We start from the raw sequence: 19,615 nt of genomic DNA on the forward strand, positions 1-19,615 counted from the left end.
AAAGCGTAAAATTGTAAAATCATATACATAAAATCAGGATTTTAACAACAATGCTCTTCCTGTCATCGACGCTCCTCACCAGCAATGACCATTCTTTTCTTTGCATTCATATAACCAGTGTGATATGATATTGTACAGTCAGGGGAGGGATCAAGGGGAGGGCTAGAGCTTCAAATTGAGGGGTTGTGTGTGTATATATATATATATATATATAATGTTTTGGTTGAGGCTCTTCTCCTTGGATTTGCCATTGGTACAATGTAAGTATTCTATAATAGTTAACTTTTACAGCAAGAAGGTGCAACTTAGCTGTTTAATTACTTTGTAACCATTCCATTGTAACAACAGAGGAAATGATTGAAATTATAGAACGAATAGGCGTTTTTCTAATATTAATAGGCAATGAAATTAACCAAGTCATTCTTGAATTTATTGCATAAGAACATTCATTAGTTGTCTCAGATTTTCCACCACATTCTTCGCGAGAAGGCGGTTCGATTGTAGGCTGGTGGAGATTTTAGAATGGTGGTGGCGAGAGGTTGTCGGCGAGGAGGAAAATGGAAGAAGAAGGTTGTCGGTGAGAAGGAATGAGGAAGAAGACTGTGCTTGAGATTGTGCGAAGAAGACTGGAGACTGTGTTGAATGAGGAAGTAGGATGGGGCTTGTTGTGCTATGCTCGAAAAAGAGGGCTCATCTTGGCGCTTCTTTTGATAAAATCAATTAGTCAAAATATGAGAAATTCGAGCAATATAGAATTGTTCCCTTATAATTTCAATTATTATCAAAAACACTCCCTTAGTCCAAATTAAAAGTTTATTATAGATTAGTTATTGACTCGAATAATGTAATTTTATGTCAAATAATATTAATTAAATTATATTTAAATTATAATAATATCAAACTGAAAAATAAAAAGAAGAGTTACCAATTATTTTTAGAATTTTGTTCTTTTGCCTGAGTGGGTTACCAAAAAAGATGCAAATTACAAAAATATCTTTCACCCAAAATCAAATTTGCTTCATTTGCCCTTGCCCACCTATATTTTTCCTTTCCCATACTACATTTGACAACCACTTTCCTCTTGCTATCTCATCTCATGCTCACCGTTACTACATGCTCCATCTCAAAGAGAAAGCACCTAACAGTAGACGAATCAAATTTAATTTTAGATAAAGGGTATTCTCATCATTTGTACCATTTTTAGTCACCCTCTCAAACAAAATAGCAAAATTGTTATTTTTAATTGATGAAAAATCAATTGTCAGTGAATTATCCATTATCAAGTGATTTTAAATTTTATATTAATATATAAATTCAAAAATCACTTAATATTAAAATTAACATAAATTTTACAATTTAAGTAATTTTGAGATTTATATTAATATATAATGTTAGTTTTTATTAATAGAATTTAATAAAAAATTTAAAAATAAATTAAATTATATAAAAAATATTAATAAGTATGATGATAAAATTAAAATATAATAAAATATAAAATACAAAATTTAAAAATTAGTAACGTAATTTAATGGGCCAAACCTATATAATTGTCTTTGTAATTTTTTGTTTTTTTCACGTAAAATTTTTTGTTATTTTAATTATATGATTATGTATATATTTTTTAATTAATTTAATGCCTATATTTTGATATTTTTTTTTATGTAACAACTTACATTTTTTATTATATTTATTACATTTTTTATTTTTATATTTTTTAATCAATTTCATTTATGTATTTTGACATGTAAAAGAAAAAATAAAGTAAGATGAATCAATACTCTACCTAAACCAAGTTTATGGATTAAATTGATTAAAAAATATAAATATAAAAATATGATTGAAATAATAAAAATTTTAAATTATTATATAAAAAATAATCAAAGTTAATTAGTTAAATTGATATAAAAAATATAAGTTTAGCGTACAAAAATATGAGGTTTGGCTAATTTAACGTTACTGTTAAATCGAATCGGCAGCAGTCATCTGCTCCCTTTAACAGCCTGAACCTCCCAGCGCACAGCGAAAGACAAATGGTGGCTGTAAATGTAGTTACCGAGCGGCGGCCTCTCATATCAAGACAGCTGATGAACTGATGAATTGCCATGTTCAATTACCGCGATTTGTGATTCGTCGACGAGGCTACAGCCGAAGGGTTTATCAAGGGTTTTGAGCGAACGCCGTCTCGCCGTTTCTCGGATGTGACACCATTCTCTCTTCCCGTCCATGGAGGTCCCGAACCCCGCAATCTTAACCAGACCTCGGTCCTTCTTTTCATCATCAATTTTCTGTCCCAAGAAGAAACTTTACAAGTTCAAAATACCCAATTCAAGGTTGCCCATTTGCCCGCCACTTTCGACGCGTTTAGCGTTCTCTGCTACTAGGAATCTTCGAGTATCGGCTAGCTCTGGCCGCTCCACTAATCGCCGGAACTCGCTGAGGGAAAAACTTGCTGAAAAGCAACAGGTGCGTATTGATTCTATAGTTTTTGAACCAAGTTCTGGTAACGAGCGTTGCTCCTTCAATTCGGACAATGGTAGTCTCCGAGAAAGCGAGTTTAATTATAATGCCGGGGAGTCAAAATCAAATTCTCTGGGTGAATCTGTTTTATGGAATAAATTGGAGAATTGGGTTGATCAGTATAAGCAGGATTCGGAGTTTTGGGGCATTGGGTTTGGTCCTATATTTACTGTGTTTCAAGACTCACGAGGGATTGTCGAGAGGGTTGTTGTTAATGAGGACGAAATCTTGAGAAGAAGTGGAATAGATTCGAGTTTGTATAAGCAGAACGAACTTGTGGACTTCACGGAAGTGAACTCGAAAATATCTCATGCTAAATTTCTGGCTAGAGAGTTCGAGAGCGGGAATTTTGTGCTTCCAAAGAATAGTTCCGTTGCTAAGTTTGTAGTTTCTGATCGGCAGCAGGGTTTTGTTAATGCAATTCGGGCTTTTACGCTTGGACCTAGTTTGTCTAGGAAGCTCTCAAGATTAGGAATTATGGTGTTGTTTGGTTGTTTTGTGCTATGGGCAATAAAGGCAGCGCTGAGCGGTGGGAAAGATAAGGAAGAGTATACTAGATTGGAGAAAGAAATTATGAGGAGAAAGATAAAAGCAAGAAAGGAGAAAGAGAAGCTGGTGAAGGGTAGTGTAGAAGTTGTTCAGGATAGTGTCGAGCCACATATGGTGTCTGCTGAAAGGCCTACGCTCAACAAGCAGGATCTGGTGGATAGTATTATGAAAGCTAAAGCATCAAGTAATAAACCAGCAGCACACGGATCTTCTAATATTCATGCTTCTGAAAGTAAGGAGTTTGATAGTAAAATTCAGGAGATCAGAGCAATGGCAAGGGCGGCAAGAGAGATTGAGAGAGGAGATGTTTCACCAGGTGATAGTGATGGAGGAGATGATCTAAACGTTAGCAAGCTGTCCAATCGACAGGAAGTGGACAAATGGCATAGAGAGGGAGATCCGGGAGATATGGATCTCCTGAATAACCAGTCTAATGAATATTTGGGCCAAACAGGAGGTCTTAATGGAGCTTCAATGCCTTTGTCTTTACCTGATATGAAGAGCAATGATAATGGATCTAATGAGGAAGCTTTGTCAGATACTGGCAATAGGCAAGCTTCTGTGACTTCGATCACGAAAACTTCCCGTGACCATGAGACCGCCTCAACAGATATGATGAATATTGAGAATGAAGTAAAGGTGATGGATATTGCCGAAGTGAGCCAATTACCCAGTACTTCAAAATCCCAGTCGAGCAAACTAAAGAAAAGGTTCAGAGCAAAACCAAGGGTGATATCTTCAGTTAAGGAAGCTAGGGAGTTCCTCTCTCAAAAATGTGACAAACTAGAGCCAAAGCAAGAACTCCAAGATAGAAATGCGCTAGAAGATGCAGCAATTTCAAGTCTTGATAGTGGAAAGGAAACCGATGACACCGCAAAGCAGATATTGGACAAAGACACTGAAGTGTCTGACCATACCGCTCTAGATGGCAGATCAGATTTTAACCCTGATATTAATGACCACTATGTTTCTGTTATGAAGAGAAGGGAAACTCTTCCAACAGAAAGAATTGATCCTGAAGTTGCTGATGAAGGACCGAAGGAGAATGGTCTTTGGATACCAAGAGCTTTAGGTCATGAAGAAAATTTTAACAGTTTAGAGACAGGATCATCTAGTTTCTCATTGCCAAGTGAAAGGGAAATAGATAATGGCACTGGCCAGGTACTGGACAAGGAAAACAATGGCTTCCAATATGCCATTTTAGGCGGGCCATTAGATTCTGTGTCTGCTGCAAGTGCTTGTGGAGATTCTAATCCAAAAGTAAGAGATAGTGATCCTGAAGATGTTGGGGGAAATGATAAAGTGGATAATCTGCAAAATCCCCCAATTTCCTTAATTCATGAAAGCAACAGTAGAAGTACAGAGATGGTACCATCAGTCAGTAGGGAGAACTGGGTAGCAAAAAATTTTCATGAACTCGAGCCTCTAGTCAAGAAGATTGGAGGTGGCTTCAGATATAACTATATGGAGGCTAGGGAAAAAGTTAAACAAGAATTATATTTAAATTCAGATATTATACAGCCCAAATCTGATGAAAATGACGATGAATTTGACTGGATGAAAGATGACAGGCTTAGAGAAATTGTGTTTCAAGTCCGGGAGAATGAGTTAGCAGGGAAAGATCCATTTTACCAGATGGATGATGAAGCCAAACTCAAATTCTTTCAGGGACTTGAGAGAAAAGTTGAGAAAGAGAATCAGAACCAGTTAAATTTGCATAAGTGGATCCACTCAAACATTGAAAACCTTGACTATGGTGCAGGTAATTGATTATTCTGAGGGCTACTCTTTTTTCTTTTTTTTTTTGGTTTCATATTCAATCTTTGTCGCCTTAGGCGGTGGAATGTATTGAAATTTTAAAATTTCTGAAAAAAATAGCGATGCAATATATGTCCCGCTACATTTATATTTTTTCAGATTAAGCATGTTAGTTCTATATCTTTCCCCATATTTTGGTTATCATTTTATTGTCCAAAACCACAAATTTCTCAAATTCGTGGCACTGAGAATTACTGCTGGGTTGACAGTGGGATTTTGTTTTCCCTAAATGATTTTGCTTATCATGAACTACTGCTGTGTACCTATGTCAACTACCTGTTACCCATTAACGCGTCATTTTGCATTCCAAAAACAGTGGCCTAATTCCGTTTTTATTGCTTCCTTGTAGATGGTATCAGCTTATATGATCCACTGGAGAAAATTATACCCCGTTGGAAAGGTCCTCCAATAGATAAAAATCCCAAGTCCCCTGATAGTTTTCTTGAGAGAAATAAAAGCTTTTCTAGAAATTCAAGTAATTCATACATTGAGAGAGAGGATGGGCAAGGCTCCTGTCAGAAAGCTAAAGAATTTTTCTCCAACAAAAATACTCTGTCAACTTCAGAAGTAAGTAACAAGAATATTAAACTTCTCAATGGTGTTTCAAAGAGCCACAAGACAGTTATTGAAAGCAGCAATGGTTCTGTTAGAGCAGGCAAAAAGTCAGGAAAAGAGTACTGGGAGCACACAAAGAAATGGTCCCAAGGGTTTTTGGAATCTTACAATGCAGAGTCAGACCCGGAAATCAGAGCTGTCATGAAGGATGTAGGGAAGGATTTGGATCGATGGATCACCGAGAAAGAAATACAGGAAGCGTCCGATCTGATGAATAAGATACCTGAGAGGGGACGGCAATTTGTTGAAAAGAAACTTAATAAGGTCAGAAGAGAAATGGAACTTTTCGGGCCACAAGCTGTTGTGAGCAAGTACCGTGAATATGCAGAAGAGAAGGAAGATCATTTATGGTGGCTAGATCTACCCTTTGTACTGGTATACTTATTTCATCCTCTCTTTCCTGTGTCCAGTTACCCATTCCTCGTTTTTCTTTTCCTGATTTTGTATGGCGGGGTGGGAGAGAGGAATTACTTGTTCCAACCTAACATGTGATAGTATTCAGTGTTTTAAGCTTTATTTTTCAATTCTATCTTTTATGTCTCTTTCTTTGCTTGTATTGTTATGTTACCGGTCTTCCTCATTTTAAACTTCATTGAAACTCCTTTACCCAACCAAAAAAAAAAAAAACTTTATTGAAACGTTGGCTTGTCTGTATGTAACTCTCTGGGTTTTAAGTGGACTGTTGTCTGAGTATCTTCCTTAGCATGCTGTGAAATACTCAATGAATATTGTAAAGACTTCTCAGATATTTAGGTGGATATTTGTGTCGTCTGGATTTGTACAATGAATGCAAAATGTCTCATTTCCCTATTTTATGTTTTCCAGTGTATCGAATTGTACACATATGAAAGTGAGGAACCGAATATAGGATTTTATTCACTCGAGATGGCAGCAGATCTCGAATTGGATCCAAAGCAGTATCATGTGATTGCTTTTGAGGACCCTGGTGATTGCAAGAATCTGTGCTATATTATACAGTCTCATATGGAGATGCTTGGAAATGGCAATGCATTTGTTGTTGCAAGGCCACCTAAGGTAATGACTGTTCCTTTCTACTACTGTTTTCTCCTAGTTTATGTTTTGCAGTCATTTTAGGTATTTGCTGTCAAATGACTTGAAATGCTGGCTGGACTATGAGGTCAATGCATGCAACTAAGAATAAGCACTAGACCACTTGGATCTGTTGTTAGCTTAAACCAGCTGCTTATGAATTCTTTTGTATGTGGATATGTATAGACAAAGTTATTGCTATGAAATATTTGAATGGACACTTGGACCCTATGTTTGGACACTTTGACCTTATGGTCATGCTACTTGGTACCCTACCCGCCCCATTCATATCCCCTTTCTCTTACACCCCTATGTGGAGTATATGGACAGAGAAGTAACATAGAGAATAATTTTCATCTTTCTCTGCACTATTTTAGTTTTTACTATTTTTGCAATTATCCAATTGCAAAAAGGCAAGGGAAAGATTGCACAAATACAACCTGCCCCAACCCTTGCTAATTGAGGCCGCATGCTCTTGTAGGATGCCCTTTTATCCACTATTATCCATAACTCACATAAAACACTACTCTTCCTAGACAGTTAATGTCTTCTCAAATACTATCTATTGTTGTCTCTCAGAATTATTTATCCATGGAATATGAAGATCATCTATTCGTGCATAATATATTTTCCTGTTTACTAATGACTCAATAATAAACCAGAATGTATTGTAATTAAAGTCATAACATTTTGTATCTTATAAATATATAACTGTATTTATTTCACATGTCAAGGGTACAACCGTCATTGACATTATATTACCCCTGTTGATATTCCTCACTTCCCAAATAAAGGAAGAGTGACAATCTTTACATTACTTCTCCTCTTGCATTTGTTACCATATGTACCTGCCTCTCCCATACCTCAACCACCCCAATAAAGCATAAAGAAGAACAAATAGAAACTGAGAAGAAACTCTACATTAACTATATGGAGCCTTAACGAATTTCTGCATATTCATCTTTATAGAAATCACACACGCTTTGCAGATCTGTAGCAATTATTCAAAAATTCTCTAAAGTTTAGAAAATATATTTCCTGTATGCTTGTTACAATAATATGTAAGATTTCTACTGGCTATTTTGTTCCTTTTTCCATGAAGTTCCTAAGTAGGAACCCATAATGCTTTCTATTATGGGAGATGACCATGCATATCACTGTAGAACAATATTCCTAAGTAAAGCTCGGAGAACTTCTTAAACAAATAATAAATCCTTTCTTGTGAATCTTTTATATTATAAAAAATTTGACCACCCTTAATCTCTGTTTGGAACTAGAGTTTTTTTTCAACAGAAAGGAAAATTGAAGAAAATGAAACAACTTATTGCATGCACATAAGAATAACTATTTTCCTTTTCTGTTCCATTTTTATCCATAGATCCTTACCAGATGTATTATTAAGGTGATTTCCAGCTGTCAGTAAGTACATTTTATCTGGTTAACCAGGAGATCTTCAGAATGAGTAAAACATCTGTTTACATGCCTTTTGCCTAAATGTATTCCTGCACAAAGGACAAAAAGAATGATTTCTGTTTCTGTCCGTTGGTTCATCCCAAAGTCAAACTGCTAGAGTTTCTCTAATGCATATGGATTATATAAGCTACAACTTGCTTTCTTCTTCAGAGCAAAACCTTATTATTATTATTATTATTTTCACTTTTGCCCTTCATAGGATGCTTTTCGGGAAGCCAAAGCAAATGGCTTTAGTGTTACAGTCCTCAGGAAAGGGGAGTTGCAGCTGAATGTGGACCGGACACTGGAAGAGGTTGAGGAAGAAATTACTGAGATTGGTAGCAAGATATACCATGATAAGATCATGCATGAACGCTCTGTGGATATAGGTGCCTTAATGAAGGGTGTATTTGGAACCAGCAAACCTGCTAAAAGGTATCCTTTGAACTGGGACCAGAGACATTTTCAGCCACTAGAGGTGGTAGCTAAGTGATCATGTGGCAACTTGAAATGCCCTTGGCTAATCCAATTTGGGTTTAAACATCAGGCTTTCCTGTAAACCAGATATTGCGTGTGCTACCTAGTGGTTCACTCAATCTCCATGGGGCTGGGTTAGGCTATGCCTGGAGCCCACTGGGATCTCTCTCCCTTCTAATTCTTCAGTGGATGGGGGTTGTTCTAGTCATTCCTAGCTAAGATTGCCTCCCTTTCTCCCTCCTCTCCCCTTTTTCAATGAGCAAAAACTAACAAAGATTTTAGCAATATTGTCATGGAAAATTCTATTTTTGCTGTTATCTTGCACTGCTAAAAAGAATTTAATTGTGCTCTCTGAATTTGCACAAGTGAATATCTTATCCTGGTATTTTCTTATCTTTTTTTTTTTTTCAGGAGAAGATCAAGGCGGAAACTGAGAAAGCCTAGAAAATAAAGAAGATAGTCATCTTGAAACTTTCAAGAAGGTATATCAGTCCTACTAAACACTGAACTGCTTTTTTTGAATGAACGGCTGTCCTATTGAACATACATATGTGTGCTTGTTTTAAGTATGGCTTGCGATGCTCCCTGTTATGACTCTATTATGAAAGTTCCAGGTTTCTAATGATCTCTATCTTGAAGCAAGCAGGACAACTTAGTTGCAACCACCAAATGTCTTTATTTATTATGTCACATTTTTTGGAATTAAAATTTTTTCTTATTTGTGTTGATTATTTGTTAATCTTGTTCCAAGGTTACTGAAATACTATGTTGAAATCTAAAAATTCAGGTAAGGGTCCCTAATTTGCGTTTTTGTTATGTCCAAAATCAAAAGGAGGCAATATATTGTGCAATCCCCTATGAAGTAGCCTTTTCTTAGTTGTCATGTATCATTCTGTAGCTAGTTTTTAGAATGGGAGCACTATTTGCACTTGCATAGTTGGAATACTCCCAAGTACTCTCCTCCTTTTTCTTTTTCTTTTTTTCCTTTTTTGGATAAAGCAACAAAACTTTTGTTAAAATAGAGAAAAACAGCCATGCTATTGAAGGTACCACTGAGGAAAGCTACTGACCCTGTGAAAACAAGCAACAAGAAACCCCACGAACATATTAGGACCATGTTGAGACATTCCAAATTATACCAAACCAACCAGAGAGGTGAACACAACCACCATGGGACCCACACTTGTCAAAGTAAAACTTGCAAATGTGACCAGTTTGAACTGCTCCATGGTTCCAAAGCGAGCCTAACGAGCAAAACCACCCTAGTAACCACAAGGCAACTCCTCCATGAATACGTGCTTACCCGACCTAGTGAACTTCAACAGGAGTTTAAGCACTAAAGCAGAGACAGCTTAACACACTGCTAAATAGCACACTATCAAACCAAAATGACATAGCCGACTTTTTTTTCAAAACATTATCTGGCCCAAAATTTCATGATTTGAGTTTGTGATAAGTACCCTTAGGAATTTTTTCTCACCTGAGGTGCACAAGTATGAACTCTCCTCTTTGAATTCCGTCACTCCAGGATGTTCATTAGTGTCTCCTTGTTGTACTTTAAAGCTGCTCTAACCTCTTCATGGGCCTGCCAAATATGTTCAGCAAAAGCCCCCATCATCACTTGCTTTAGCTTGCTGTGGTATAGGCACTGAGTCAAGAACATGTTCAGGTTTGAACCCATAAGCAGCTTTGGGTGGTGCCTTTATGATGTTTCTATTCATCAAATTATTGTAAGCAAATTCAGCTTGTGGTATTACAAAGACAAGATATCCCAGCATGTTTCCCTAACTGTTGTTGATTGCTTCTGCTTGACCTTCCTTTTGTGGATGCAAGTTGCTGGACTATTTGAGCTGAGTTCCCAAATTCCTCCACAAAGTTTTCCAAAAGTGCTCCAGGAATTTTACATCTCTGTCAAAAACAATAGTAGTTGGATCAACATGCAGTCTGACTAATTTTTTGAAAAACTTCTCAGCAATATGCTACATAAAATTGACCAAGTTCTATATTTGGTTTATGGAAATGCTCTTGGATAAGATTTACCAAGTTGCTCTTTTGTGACCTAGAGGCCTGAGGTTCAAGTCAGGAAACAACTTCTTTGCTAAGAATGGATAGTGTTGCATACATTTGACCTTCCCCGTAGTCTGATGCAGTAGTATCTTGCACTAGGTTCACCTTTCTGTGCAGACTTGCCTATTTGTTTTTAACCTCATTCTCATTGTTATGGTCATAATATTGGTAGCATGGCCGGTTTATTGGTCTGAAATTGATGTTAATGTGAGGGCATGATGTCTTTGTCAAAATTCTTTAGTGAAGTTGCTGTAGTCTGTAGAAACTGCTGCCTGAAGTGAGTGGGACAAACTAATAATGAAAAGGCTAAGCGTTATTTGAGCTTTGATCTTATTAGGTGCATATAGTGTTGTTATCCATGATGAATCATCAGCATAGACAAATTAATAAGATGACTTGAGATATTTTTGAGTTGTCTATTCATTTTTGTTTAATTTATGGGCACCTTAAACTAGGTCAACTTCAAACACATTCAATTGAAGGATTCCTTTATAGCCCATCCCAAATAATTGGGACCCTGTCTTAACCAGTGTCTCTGAGCTTGGTTAATTATATTTAATGGTAGTTGGAGTTAATTCTTCTGGTGTTATGTCCATCATTGGAATGGATATTCATGATTTGAGCACGATTCATATTGTATGCATCCTATGGACAATGCTGAATGGTTAAGAGTAGGATTGGCATATGGTTGAAACATGGCTCTAATGGGTTGAGTTAGCTGACATGTTTTGATGAAACGATCCTCGAGCATTTATGAAACCTTGGAAATAGTTGTCCATTTTGTCTGAACTCTTGTCATCCATTTGGGATTGGGATGCTATTATATGCTTTCAGAGAACATAACCAGTTTGGGCTTGTCCTTGCAGGGAACGTACCAACACTGTTGAGAAGAAAAGAGCAAGAATTACAACAAAACAACCAAATCATTAAACGTTGTCATTGGGAAAGCAGAGTATATGTTATTGGCAATTGTCCTGTGTTCATCCTCTTCCAAATGTGTTCAATGCCCTGGGGGATTTTGATTTGCTAGATTGATTTTGACTACCATGTTTAGGTATCTACCGAGAAGTTCTATTTCAATGCTCATTCCACACATTACAAACCATGGCTTCTTACAGCTTGCAGCCTGTGGTAGAACCTGTGTAAATGAAGAAAATTTCAAGATGAGGACCACAATTAGGATTGTAGTTTAAAAGGGTGGATCCTGATGAACGAGGCTTCTTACTTGCAAGTGTTAAGCGAGTCGTTTTTTATACTGTCTTACTCGTCTTATAAAAAATTATTTTTGTAATACTTGAAAAATAATCTTACTATAATAATTAGTATTGTACTTTATTCATGTAAATTTGCTCTCTTATAGGGGATTTTTGTTGAGATTATGGGGAGGGTTTGATTTTTGTGTCCGTTCATATTTTTTATATTTGTTCTTAAAATTTTGAAAAAAAAAAAAAATGGAGACACCAAGAGGTGGTTTTATACCTGCTATATAATTAATATTATTATTTAATATAAGTATATAATAAAATGATATATCAATCTTAAAAAAATAGGTGATCTGTTTAAAGAAAAATATTTAATAAACATATCCATAAAGATAGGGATCGAAATAGATTTGTTTTTTTCACTAATTGTAGCAATAAAACTAAATGGACTTGCTTTTGTAATTTGGGCTTGACTAACTCAAATTAAAATTTGGGTTTTGTTGTATTCAATATATATTTTTAATATTTAAATATTTTTATTGATTAATAAAAAATTAATAATCAATAAAAATATTTAAATACTAAAAAAGAAATGCAGTATTCATCAGCAGAACCTTTTTAACTTCTTTTACTAAGTTTTTAATATTGTCACATAAACATAATTTTTTTTTATTTCATCTATGTTTTACTAATTCAAAAAAGAAAAATAATAAATAAAGAATTTATTTATGTTGATTCTTGATTCAATTTCATTTAAGCTAATCATCAAAATAATTCAATTATTTTCGTATTTTATTTGACATATAAAATTAATTTATAAGAATATTTACTTTAACTTGACATGTCAAATATTATATAATAATAATATTTATAAAATTCATATGTACATATAAATAAATTTTTTTATATATATAACGTGTAAAAAAATAAATAAATTAAATATAATAATTTTTTTTCTTTTTACTATATACATGTGAATTTTAAAATTATTATTATTATATAACATTTAGCTGTCAAGTTATTTATATTCTCCTCCTAAATTAAATTTATATATTAAATAAAATTATAAATTAATAAAAATGATTGGATTATTTTCATCGGTAGTCCATTTCATTATTATTATTATTATTATTTATTTTCAGGGCAGCCCTATAATATGCGCCCATTTCCATTTCATCCCCGACTCCGTTCACACACTGCAACAGCTTTGTTGTCACACACTGCAACAGCTTTGTTGTTTGATTGGTCCAATCGAAGAGGGAGGAGGAGGAGGAGGCTGGATTGAGTTGAATTCGATGAAGAGATCGAAACGGAAATTGTAAATTCCAATCCCAAGCTTTCTTCGTCCAGAGAGTTGTTCAGATTCTAGAAATGCAGTGTCTGTAGTCTCAGATTCCAGGTACTTCCTCACCCTATTATTCATATAAGAAAATCAGTGATTCAATTTGATAACCGGTGAATCGATTTGATCTGCTACTGGGGATATTTTCTGCAAGTAATTTTTGCTCTCTGCTTGTTTACACAGTTGTAACTAAAAAGTACTGATGCACCAAACTGTGAGATTGATGGTTTCCTTTTTCTTTGTATAGATTACTAGGAAAGGAAACAAAAACTCGACCTCTCGGGGAATTCCTCTTTGCTTCTTCATCCAAACAGAAATTGGGCGCCGAGGCCTTGAAATTAACGGTAAATATGATATATTGGTACATGTAAGTTATCAATGATAGGTTGAGCTTGTCTACGCAATGTGCCAGGTGGATTGGGGGTAAAAGCATATTACTGACTTATATTTTACAATTGTTAATGCTGAGTTGCCCACTTAACTATTGGGTCTTGCTTGATGTAAGATTTTCTCTGCGTGCATATTTGGTTTTAATTTTATTTTTAATTTTCTTCACACTTTGGAGTACTCTGAATGCATTTTCTCCTTAAAATTAGTAGGTACTGAGAGCAAACACAAATCACAAGAGGGCGGAGGTTAAGTAATTTACTTATGAGGGTAAAACAAATGTACCAGGATTAAGGGGATCATGATTAATATTATCTGGTAGTAATATCTTAGGGTTTCCAAAGAGGTATAGAAGATCTGAAAATAGTGAATTTAGGTACTCAATGCCATCCTAAAACTGTTCTGTTCATTTTACATTTTATAGGGAATAATCTAATATCATAAACTAAAAGTTGCAGGGAGTGGAGTTTTGATTGGAAACATGTAAACATTGTTGTTAAAATCCCGATTTTATGCGTACGATTTTACGATTTTACGATTCGAAGACCCCTAATCGATTCAAATCCCATGTAAAATCCAATTTGAGATAAAATCCTATAAAATCTCGATTTTACATATACGATTTTACGATTTTACGCTTCAAATATCCCTAAACGATTTTACGATTCAAAGACTTTCATTGATTTAAGTTGCAATTTAGAGGATGCTTCCAACGTCTCAATGTCACATAGCATCTGACATTGGAACTTATGCAATAAATTTTTATATTTTGCCTCTAAATTGGAACTTGATTTAACATTGATTGCATAAGTTCCAATGTCACATAACATCTAACATTAATTGCATAAGTTCCAATTTACTTGATTTAAATTATAATTTTTACTTGATTTAACATTGATTGCATAAGTAAATCAAGACAAACAAGTAATTAATTAATGGACCACCAAACCCCAAATCGGGATTTTACTTGATTTAATCAATGTTAAATCAAGAAAAAAATGCAACATAAATCTAATGGAAGACGTTGAAAGAATCCTCTAAAGAATTTTAAGCTATATTTTACCTCTAAATTACCTATATTTTGCCTCTAAATTGCCTATACCAACTGGTTAGTTTTTGAGCTATATTTTGGAAGTATCATTTTTTGAACTATAATAAGGAATAATCAGGTTATTAAAAGATATTAATTCATTTTCTACAAAATTATGTTATTATAAACATATATTTACAAAAATTGAAGGGTATTTTTAATTATCTCTAAAATCTTACGATTTTACGATTCGATTTTACGATCCGATTTTATGGACACTTTTTCGATCCCACTTAAAATCCCGCTTTTAACAACCTTGCATGTAAACGAATGTGTTTCTAGAAAATTAACATCCAAATAAAAATAAACTACATTTGAGGGTGAGTCTTTGTAGCTATGGTATGGTTGCTTCTTTATTATTTTCTCATGTTTGAGTTATGAAAACTGGCTCTGTGCCAAACAAGTGTAAGGCTACATATGAAAATGACCCTTCCCCAATCCTTGCGAAGCTAGTAGATTTTATTGGAACTACCTCTATCATACCACATTTTAATGTGGGTGTGGCTTATAACTGTTTTTTTTTTTTTTTTTTGTGTTACCGTTCCTCTCACATATTGAAACATTTAGGGCTCATTAAGATTTGGAAAACATTTTTCTGTTTTCAACTCCAATTTTATAACTAAAAATGCTTAACATTTTGTGTTCCAAATAGTAATAGCATTCATTTTCAGGAAATTTAGAAAACATCTTTTTGATGTTTTCCAATTCATAGTATAAAGTTGGGAAATTAGAAATTTGAGTTTTCTGTTTTCTAATTGGAGATTCAAGCATTCAATAGAAAATTAGAGTTGAAAAATTAAAAAATGTTTTCTACAACTGAACGTGCCCTTAGTTTTCTAGGTAACACAGTTTGCATAAAGACAATGTAGTAAGGATGTTGGGAAAAATTAATAAATATGAGTTACAATGGCTTTTTTTTTCATTAATTTTGTTGAAATAATGTCATCAATAATGCTTAAACAGAATGTTTGAAAAGAAAAAAAATATTCTAATTTCTTCATGTTGATTGAAGGTTCTCTAGGTTTTTCATTCTTATCAAATTGGAGTTCTTGTCAGCTAGTTGGGTTTTACTGTCACCCAGGAGCCTTTTTAAGTTTGTCTTTCTCCTTGGAGTATAGCTAACTTTTCATTTCATTGCTCTTCCAATAATATTTACTGGCATATTTAACAATGTGACTATCTAAATTATGCCCACTTGAGGTGGGTTTTTGATTGGTCTGTAAGAGTTTTTTTTTTTTTTTCCATTTGTGATGTTATCTGTCCATGACTTAATAATCTTGCAGGGAGTTTGTTTGCATTTGTATATGATGGATCTGACATGGCTCAGTGCCCTTCTAGTAGGGGCAGGCTGTTTTGCTTTGGGATACCTATTCAGTTCAAAGCATCCTGCTCGAATATTTCTTTCGACCCAAGCTGCTAAAGAGACTTTAGGTCCAGATGGAAACAAGAAAAACAAGAAGAATCAGCCCAAAGGACCCCTTGAGGTTGAAGGACTGGCTGACATTCTTGAAGACTTCAAAATGGTTTCACCTGTTTTTCTTCCCCTCACCTTGTTATGTATACACATGCACACACAATGGTTTGATGTGTCTTTCCTCTCCTGTCCTCTTGCTTTCAATTCTTTTTGAGGTAGGAGAATTGACTAGAATTTGTCTTTTCTTCTTATTTGATTCAGGTTTTGGTTGTGAGGAATGATTTAAAGATGGGGAAAGGAAAGATTGCTGCCCAATGCAGGTGGGGGCTTGTCCAATATCAATAATGCCATGCCTTTGCCTTGGGCCTAATAAAAACTAGCTGATCTATTGTTTTACTTATATGTAGTATTTTTAGACTAGCCGCCTTAATGTTGATAGTTGGTTTTGATGCTAGAATAATAAGAAAAGAATATGATCCCTGTGGTTGGATGCTTTCACAAGTTCATCAGCAATAGAGAAGAGGCAGTGAATGGGTGAGGTTGCCTGCTAATAGACTTAATACAGCTGAAAATTCTTAAAATTTGGCCAAGACCACATTATTATGTACCATGTCCTTATTTCACTCTGAAAACTAGAATGAATAAAAACATAGTCAAAGGCTTGGGTCTTATTTGGTTATAGTTCCAAAAACTGTTTTTTTAATTTTTTGTTCTAATAGTAAAATGGCTTGGGAGGATGCCTTTGCTAGATTGGTTTCTGAAAATGTTTGGGAAATTCATCTCAAAACATCCTAATTGTGGGAATAAAGGAATTTTTTTTTTTTTTTAACATGGGAAATCGATGGTCCCTGCCACAATCAGCCTTTGGCCTTGAGCATTTCACCCTCTCTATAAACCCAGAGTCCACTTGCTCCTCACCCTGGGTGAACGGACAGGTTAGTTGCGGCCCAAAGCCCAGGGCCTGGCCTTTTGGACAAACATAGTTGATGTACTCCGCACGGAGGCAGAATCGAACCCGTGACCTCATGGTATCCCAAGCTCCCTAGCGTGTGCAGCAGGCCAACTGAGCTACCTCAAAGGGTTGGAATAAAGGAAATGTTATTTTTCTTTGTTTAGAAAATCATTCTCATAATAAAACTATATGAGAAAATAATGGTGATTGCATACTTTCATTATTTTTAGTTCTAGAGAAATAGTAGATGAAGAGACTCTAGCCAAATAGGCACTTAATATTTTGTTGTTGAAAAATCCAAGGCTTGTCGAGAATACAGACGTTTAGGATGTATAAGAGCTAGATCTTCTTTGGCTGTTATTTAAATGTGCATCACACCTGTTTGTTCCATTTGTAAATGCCAAAGACCTTTTCAACTGGAGTTTAATTTGAAGCTGTTGAAGGTTGTAGTCTATTTGATAAATAAAGCATAAGAAAGCTTTGAATAGCATACAACGCGTTTTTGTGCTTCACAATCATGCTTTGACCATTTACTAATTGGAACCCGCAGATAGCCTATTGAACTCTGGTATGTTTTGCTGTATTTGGTTCCCATTGGGGTTGGTTATGTGCTTGGCCAAGTACTAATTGCAGTTGTAGAAGGCCTGCTGATCTCTGGTTTATCTTCTGTATTTGCATTTCTCTCTGGCTTATTTTATGCTCTGTTCTGATCTGTTATTGACCAACTTCTCTTCTTGTTTAGTCATGCAACTTTGGGTCTATATAAGAAGCTCCTTCATCGGGCACCAAAAGCCTTGAACCGGTACTTTCCAAGTTAAAGCAGGATTTATTTTGGTTTAAGGTATGTTTACATGTGTATCTGTTGTCAACTCATTATCCCACTTTTGTTGGTATGCAGGTGGGAGATGTGTGGACAGGTTAAAGTTGTTGTGAAAATTGAAAGTGAGGAAGATTTGCTTGTTCTACAAGTTAGTATGATTTAGCTCTTTGTGATGGCATTACTGACTAATCCATGTTTCTGAAATCTCTTTTCTTGGTTATATAATGTCAATGCCAAGTAACAGGTTTCTTATATGAACAAATACTTCTTATTGATTGTTTACATAGAAGTACTTGATAAATTGCATTTCAATATTTGCCTATATATAAACACTAGAAATTACATTAGCATATGGGATTGGAGTATGTCAGTTAAAATTATTAATTACATCAGTAGGTTGCCTTTAGCTACACTCTTGAGCTTTTTCCCCTCTTTTATCACAGTTTCTTTGCCTGTGCGTTATTTTTTCTTCTGCTTATCCTTTTGACATGTCCTTTGCTTTGGTAGGAAAGAGCAAAATCACTAAACCTGCCTACACACGTCACAATTGATGCAGGAAGGACGCAAATTGCTCCAAGTGAGTTGCTAACTAATTCACTTCATTTTAACTTCTCTTATTTGTATGTTGATTGGTGCGTAACTGTTTGTGTCCTTGGTGGATAAAAAGTTAATTAGGCTTTACTGAATCCAGATGTAGCCAAGAGAATTGTGGATTCCTGGACTCACTTGAAGCTGTTGCTCGAATACAATTCTAAGAACTATAGCTGGCTTATTTCTGCTTTAGAATATAGGCACCCGGTTGATAGATGAAACCTTGATTGGGTCATTGGTTTCAGAGTGGGGGTGGAAAGTTGAAGCACATAGTTGGGTATCTAAGATTGTGGGTGGAAGCTACTGCCATTTACAGAAAGAGTCCTACTATTGCACGAATAAACTCCAGAATAATTAGGTTGTGTTTTTCTATCTGCTGTAAGAAGGCTAATAAATGAGTTTTTGTGGGAGCAATCAAGCAAGCAACAAGAAATATTTTCTTCAATCTTGTGTTGACTGTGTGCTTAAGTATCATACTATTTTTGTATCTAATCTTATTCAATTGATGTTACCTGCAACTACTTGTTCTTTTCTGCCTATTATCTAATCAACATTTTGCCTAGCTGTGTTTCTTATCCTTTTTTATTCTTTCAGATTCGAGGACAGTAATGGCCATCCTTGGTAAGTTCATATCTATTCAGACTTTGTGAACCCAATTCTTATTATTATTTGCCAATTACCATTAGAACCCAAGTCAGCATGAACCTTTTTTTTTTTTTTTGTATGGAAAACTCATTGCGTGATAAATTTACTAGATTGTCATTACAAATAAGTTTCTCCATGGCGTTAGTATCCTTCCATATTCATTTATATTTTTCTACCTTGGCTAATATACTCAAGACCTCCCGAGTAGGCTATTAATGTAGGATTGGCGTATGGGGATCGTGATAGACTCATTGGACTAATTCTATATGTTCATGCATTTGCAGGACCTGCTGACATGGTTGACGATGTCACAGGAGGGCTCAAGCTTTTATAGCAACTCTGCACCATTGAGGCTGACAGTTTATCCTACTGTTGAGGGCATTACATGTAGAGGCTCATAGGATAATTTAAGGCTGGAAGTGTTACAAAAATATACTCACTTGATAGGCAAACTGCATTTGGATGAATGTGATTTTATTTTGCTGCTTCATGATTGGTGATTATGATGAGGTTTCGTCTACAATCAACTCCTTTTATCATGGAATTTTCCTTTGTTATTGAGAGACAATTGGCAACGTTGCGACTTGAATCTTCGTGTTTATTTGTAGCCCAGTGGTTGGCTTTTTC

At 35.1% G+C, this 19,615-nt stretch overlaps 2 protein-coding genes across 3 annotated transcripts; both read left to right on the forward strand.

Annotated features, from left to right (window-relative positions):
- Positions 1-1,971: 1,971 nt before the first annotated feature.
- LOC127797830 (uncharacterized) lies at positions 1,972-11,884 on the forward strand. 2 transcript variants are annotated; one of them, XM_052330988.1, is made up of 6 exons: positions 1,973-4,828; positions 5,234-5,874; positions 6,325-6,534; positions 8,222-8,436; positions 8,890-8,960; positions 11,412-11,884. In XM_052330988.1, the coding sequence occupies exons 1-5, from the start codon at positions 2,224-2,226 to the stop codon at positions 8,927-8,929; spliced, it is 3,711 nt and encodes a 1,236-aa protein (XP_052186948.1). In that variant the 5' UTR covers positions 1,973-2,223; the 3' UTR covers positions 8,930-8,960; positions 11,412-11,884. The 2 variants fall into 2 exon arrangements, with proteins under 2 accessions (XP_052186949.1, XP_052186948.1); XM_052330989.1 differs by lacking the exon at positions 8,222-8,436 and having other exon boundaries at positions 1,972-4,828.
- Positions 11,885-12,937: 1,053 nt separating this feature from the next.
- On the forward strand, positions 12,938-19,476 carry LOC127798425 (uncharacterized). The gene is made up of 9 exons (XM_052331982.1): positions 12,938-13,146; positions 13,337-13,433; positions 15,850-16,089; positions 16,242-16,300; positions 17,675-17,734; positions 17,831-17,900; positions 18,260-18,329; positions 18,938-18,964; positions 19,273-19,476. The coding sequence occupies exons 3-9, from the start codon at positions 15,871-15,873 to the stop codon at positions 19,320-19,322; spliced, it is 555 nt and encodes a 184-aa protein (XP_052187942.1). The 5' UTR covers positions 12,938-13,146; positions 13,337-13,433; positions 15,850-15,870; the 3' UTR covers positions 19,323-19,476.
- The last annotated feature ends 139 nt before the right edge of the window (positions 19,477-19,615 follow it).

Source organism: Diospyros lotus, chromosome 3 (assembly GCF_014633365.1).
Source record: "Diospyros lotus cultivar Yz01 chromosome 3, ASM1463336v1, whole genome shotgun sequence".
NCBI lineage: Eukaryota > Viridiplantae > Streptophyta > Magnoliopsida > Ericales > Ebenaceae > Diospyros > Diospyros lotus.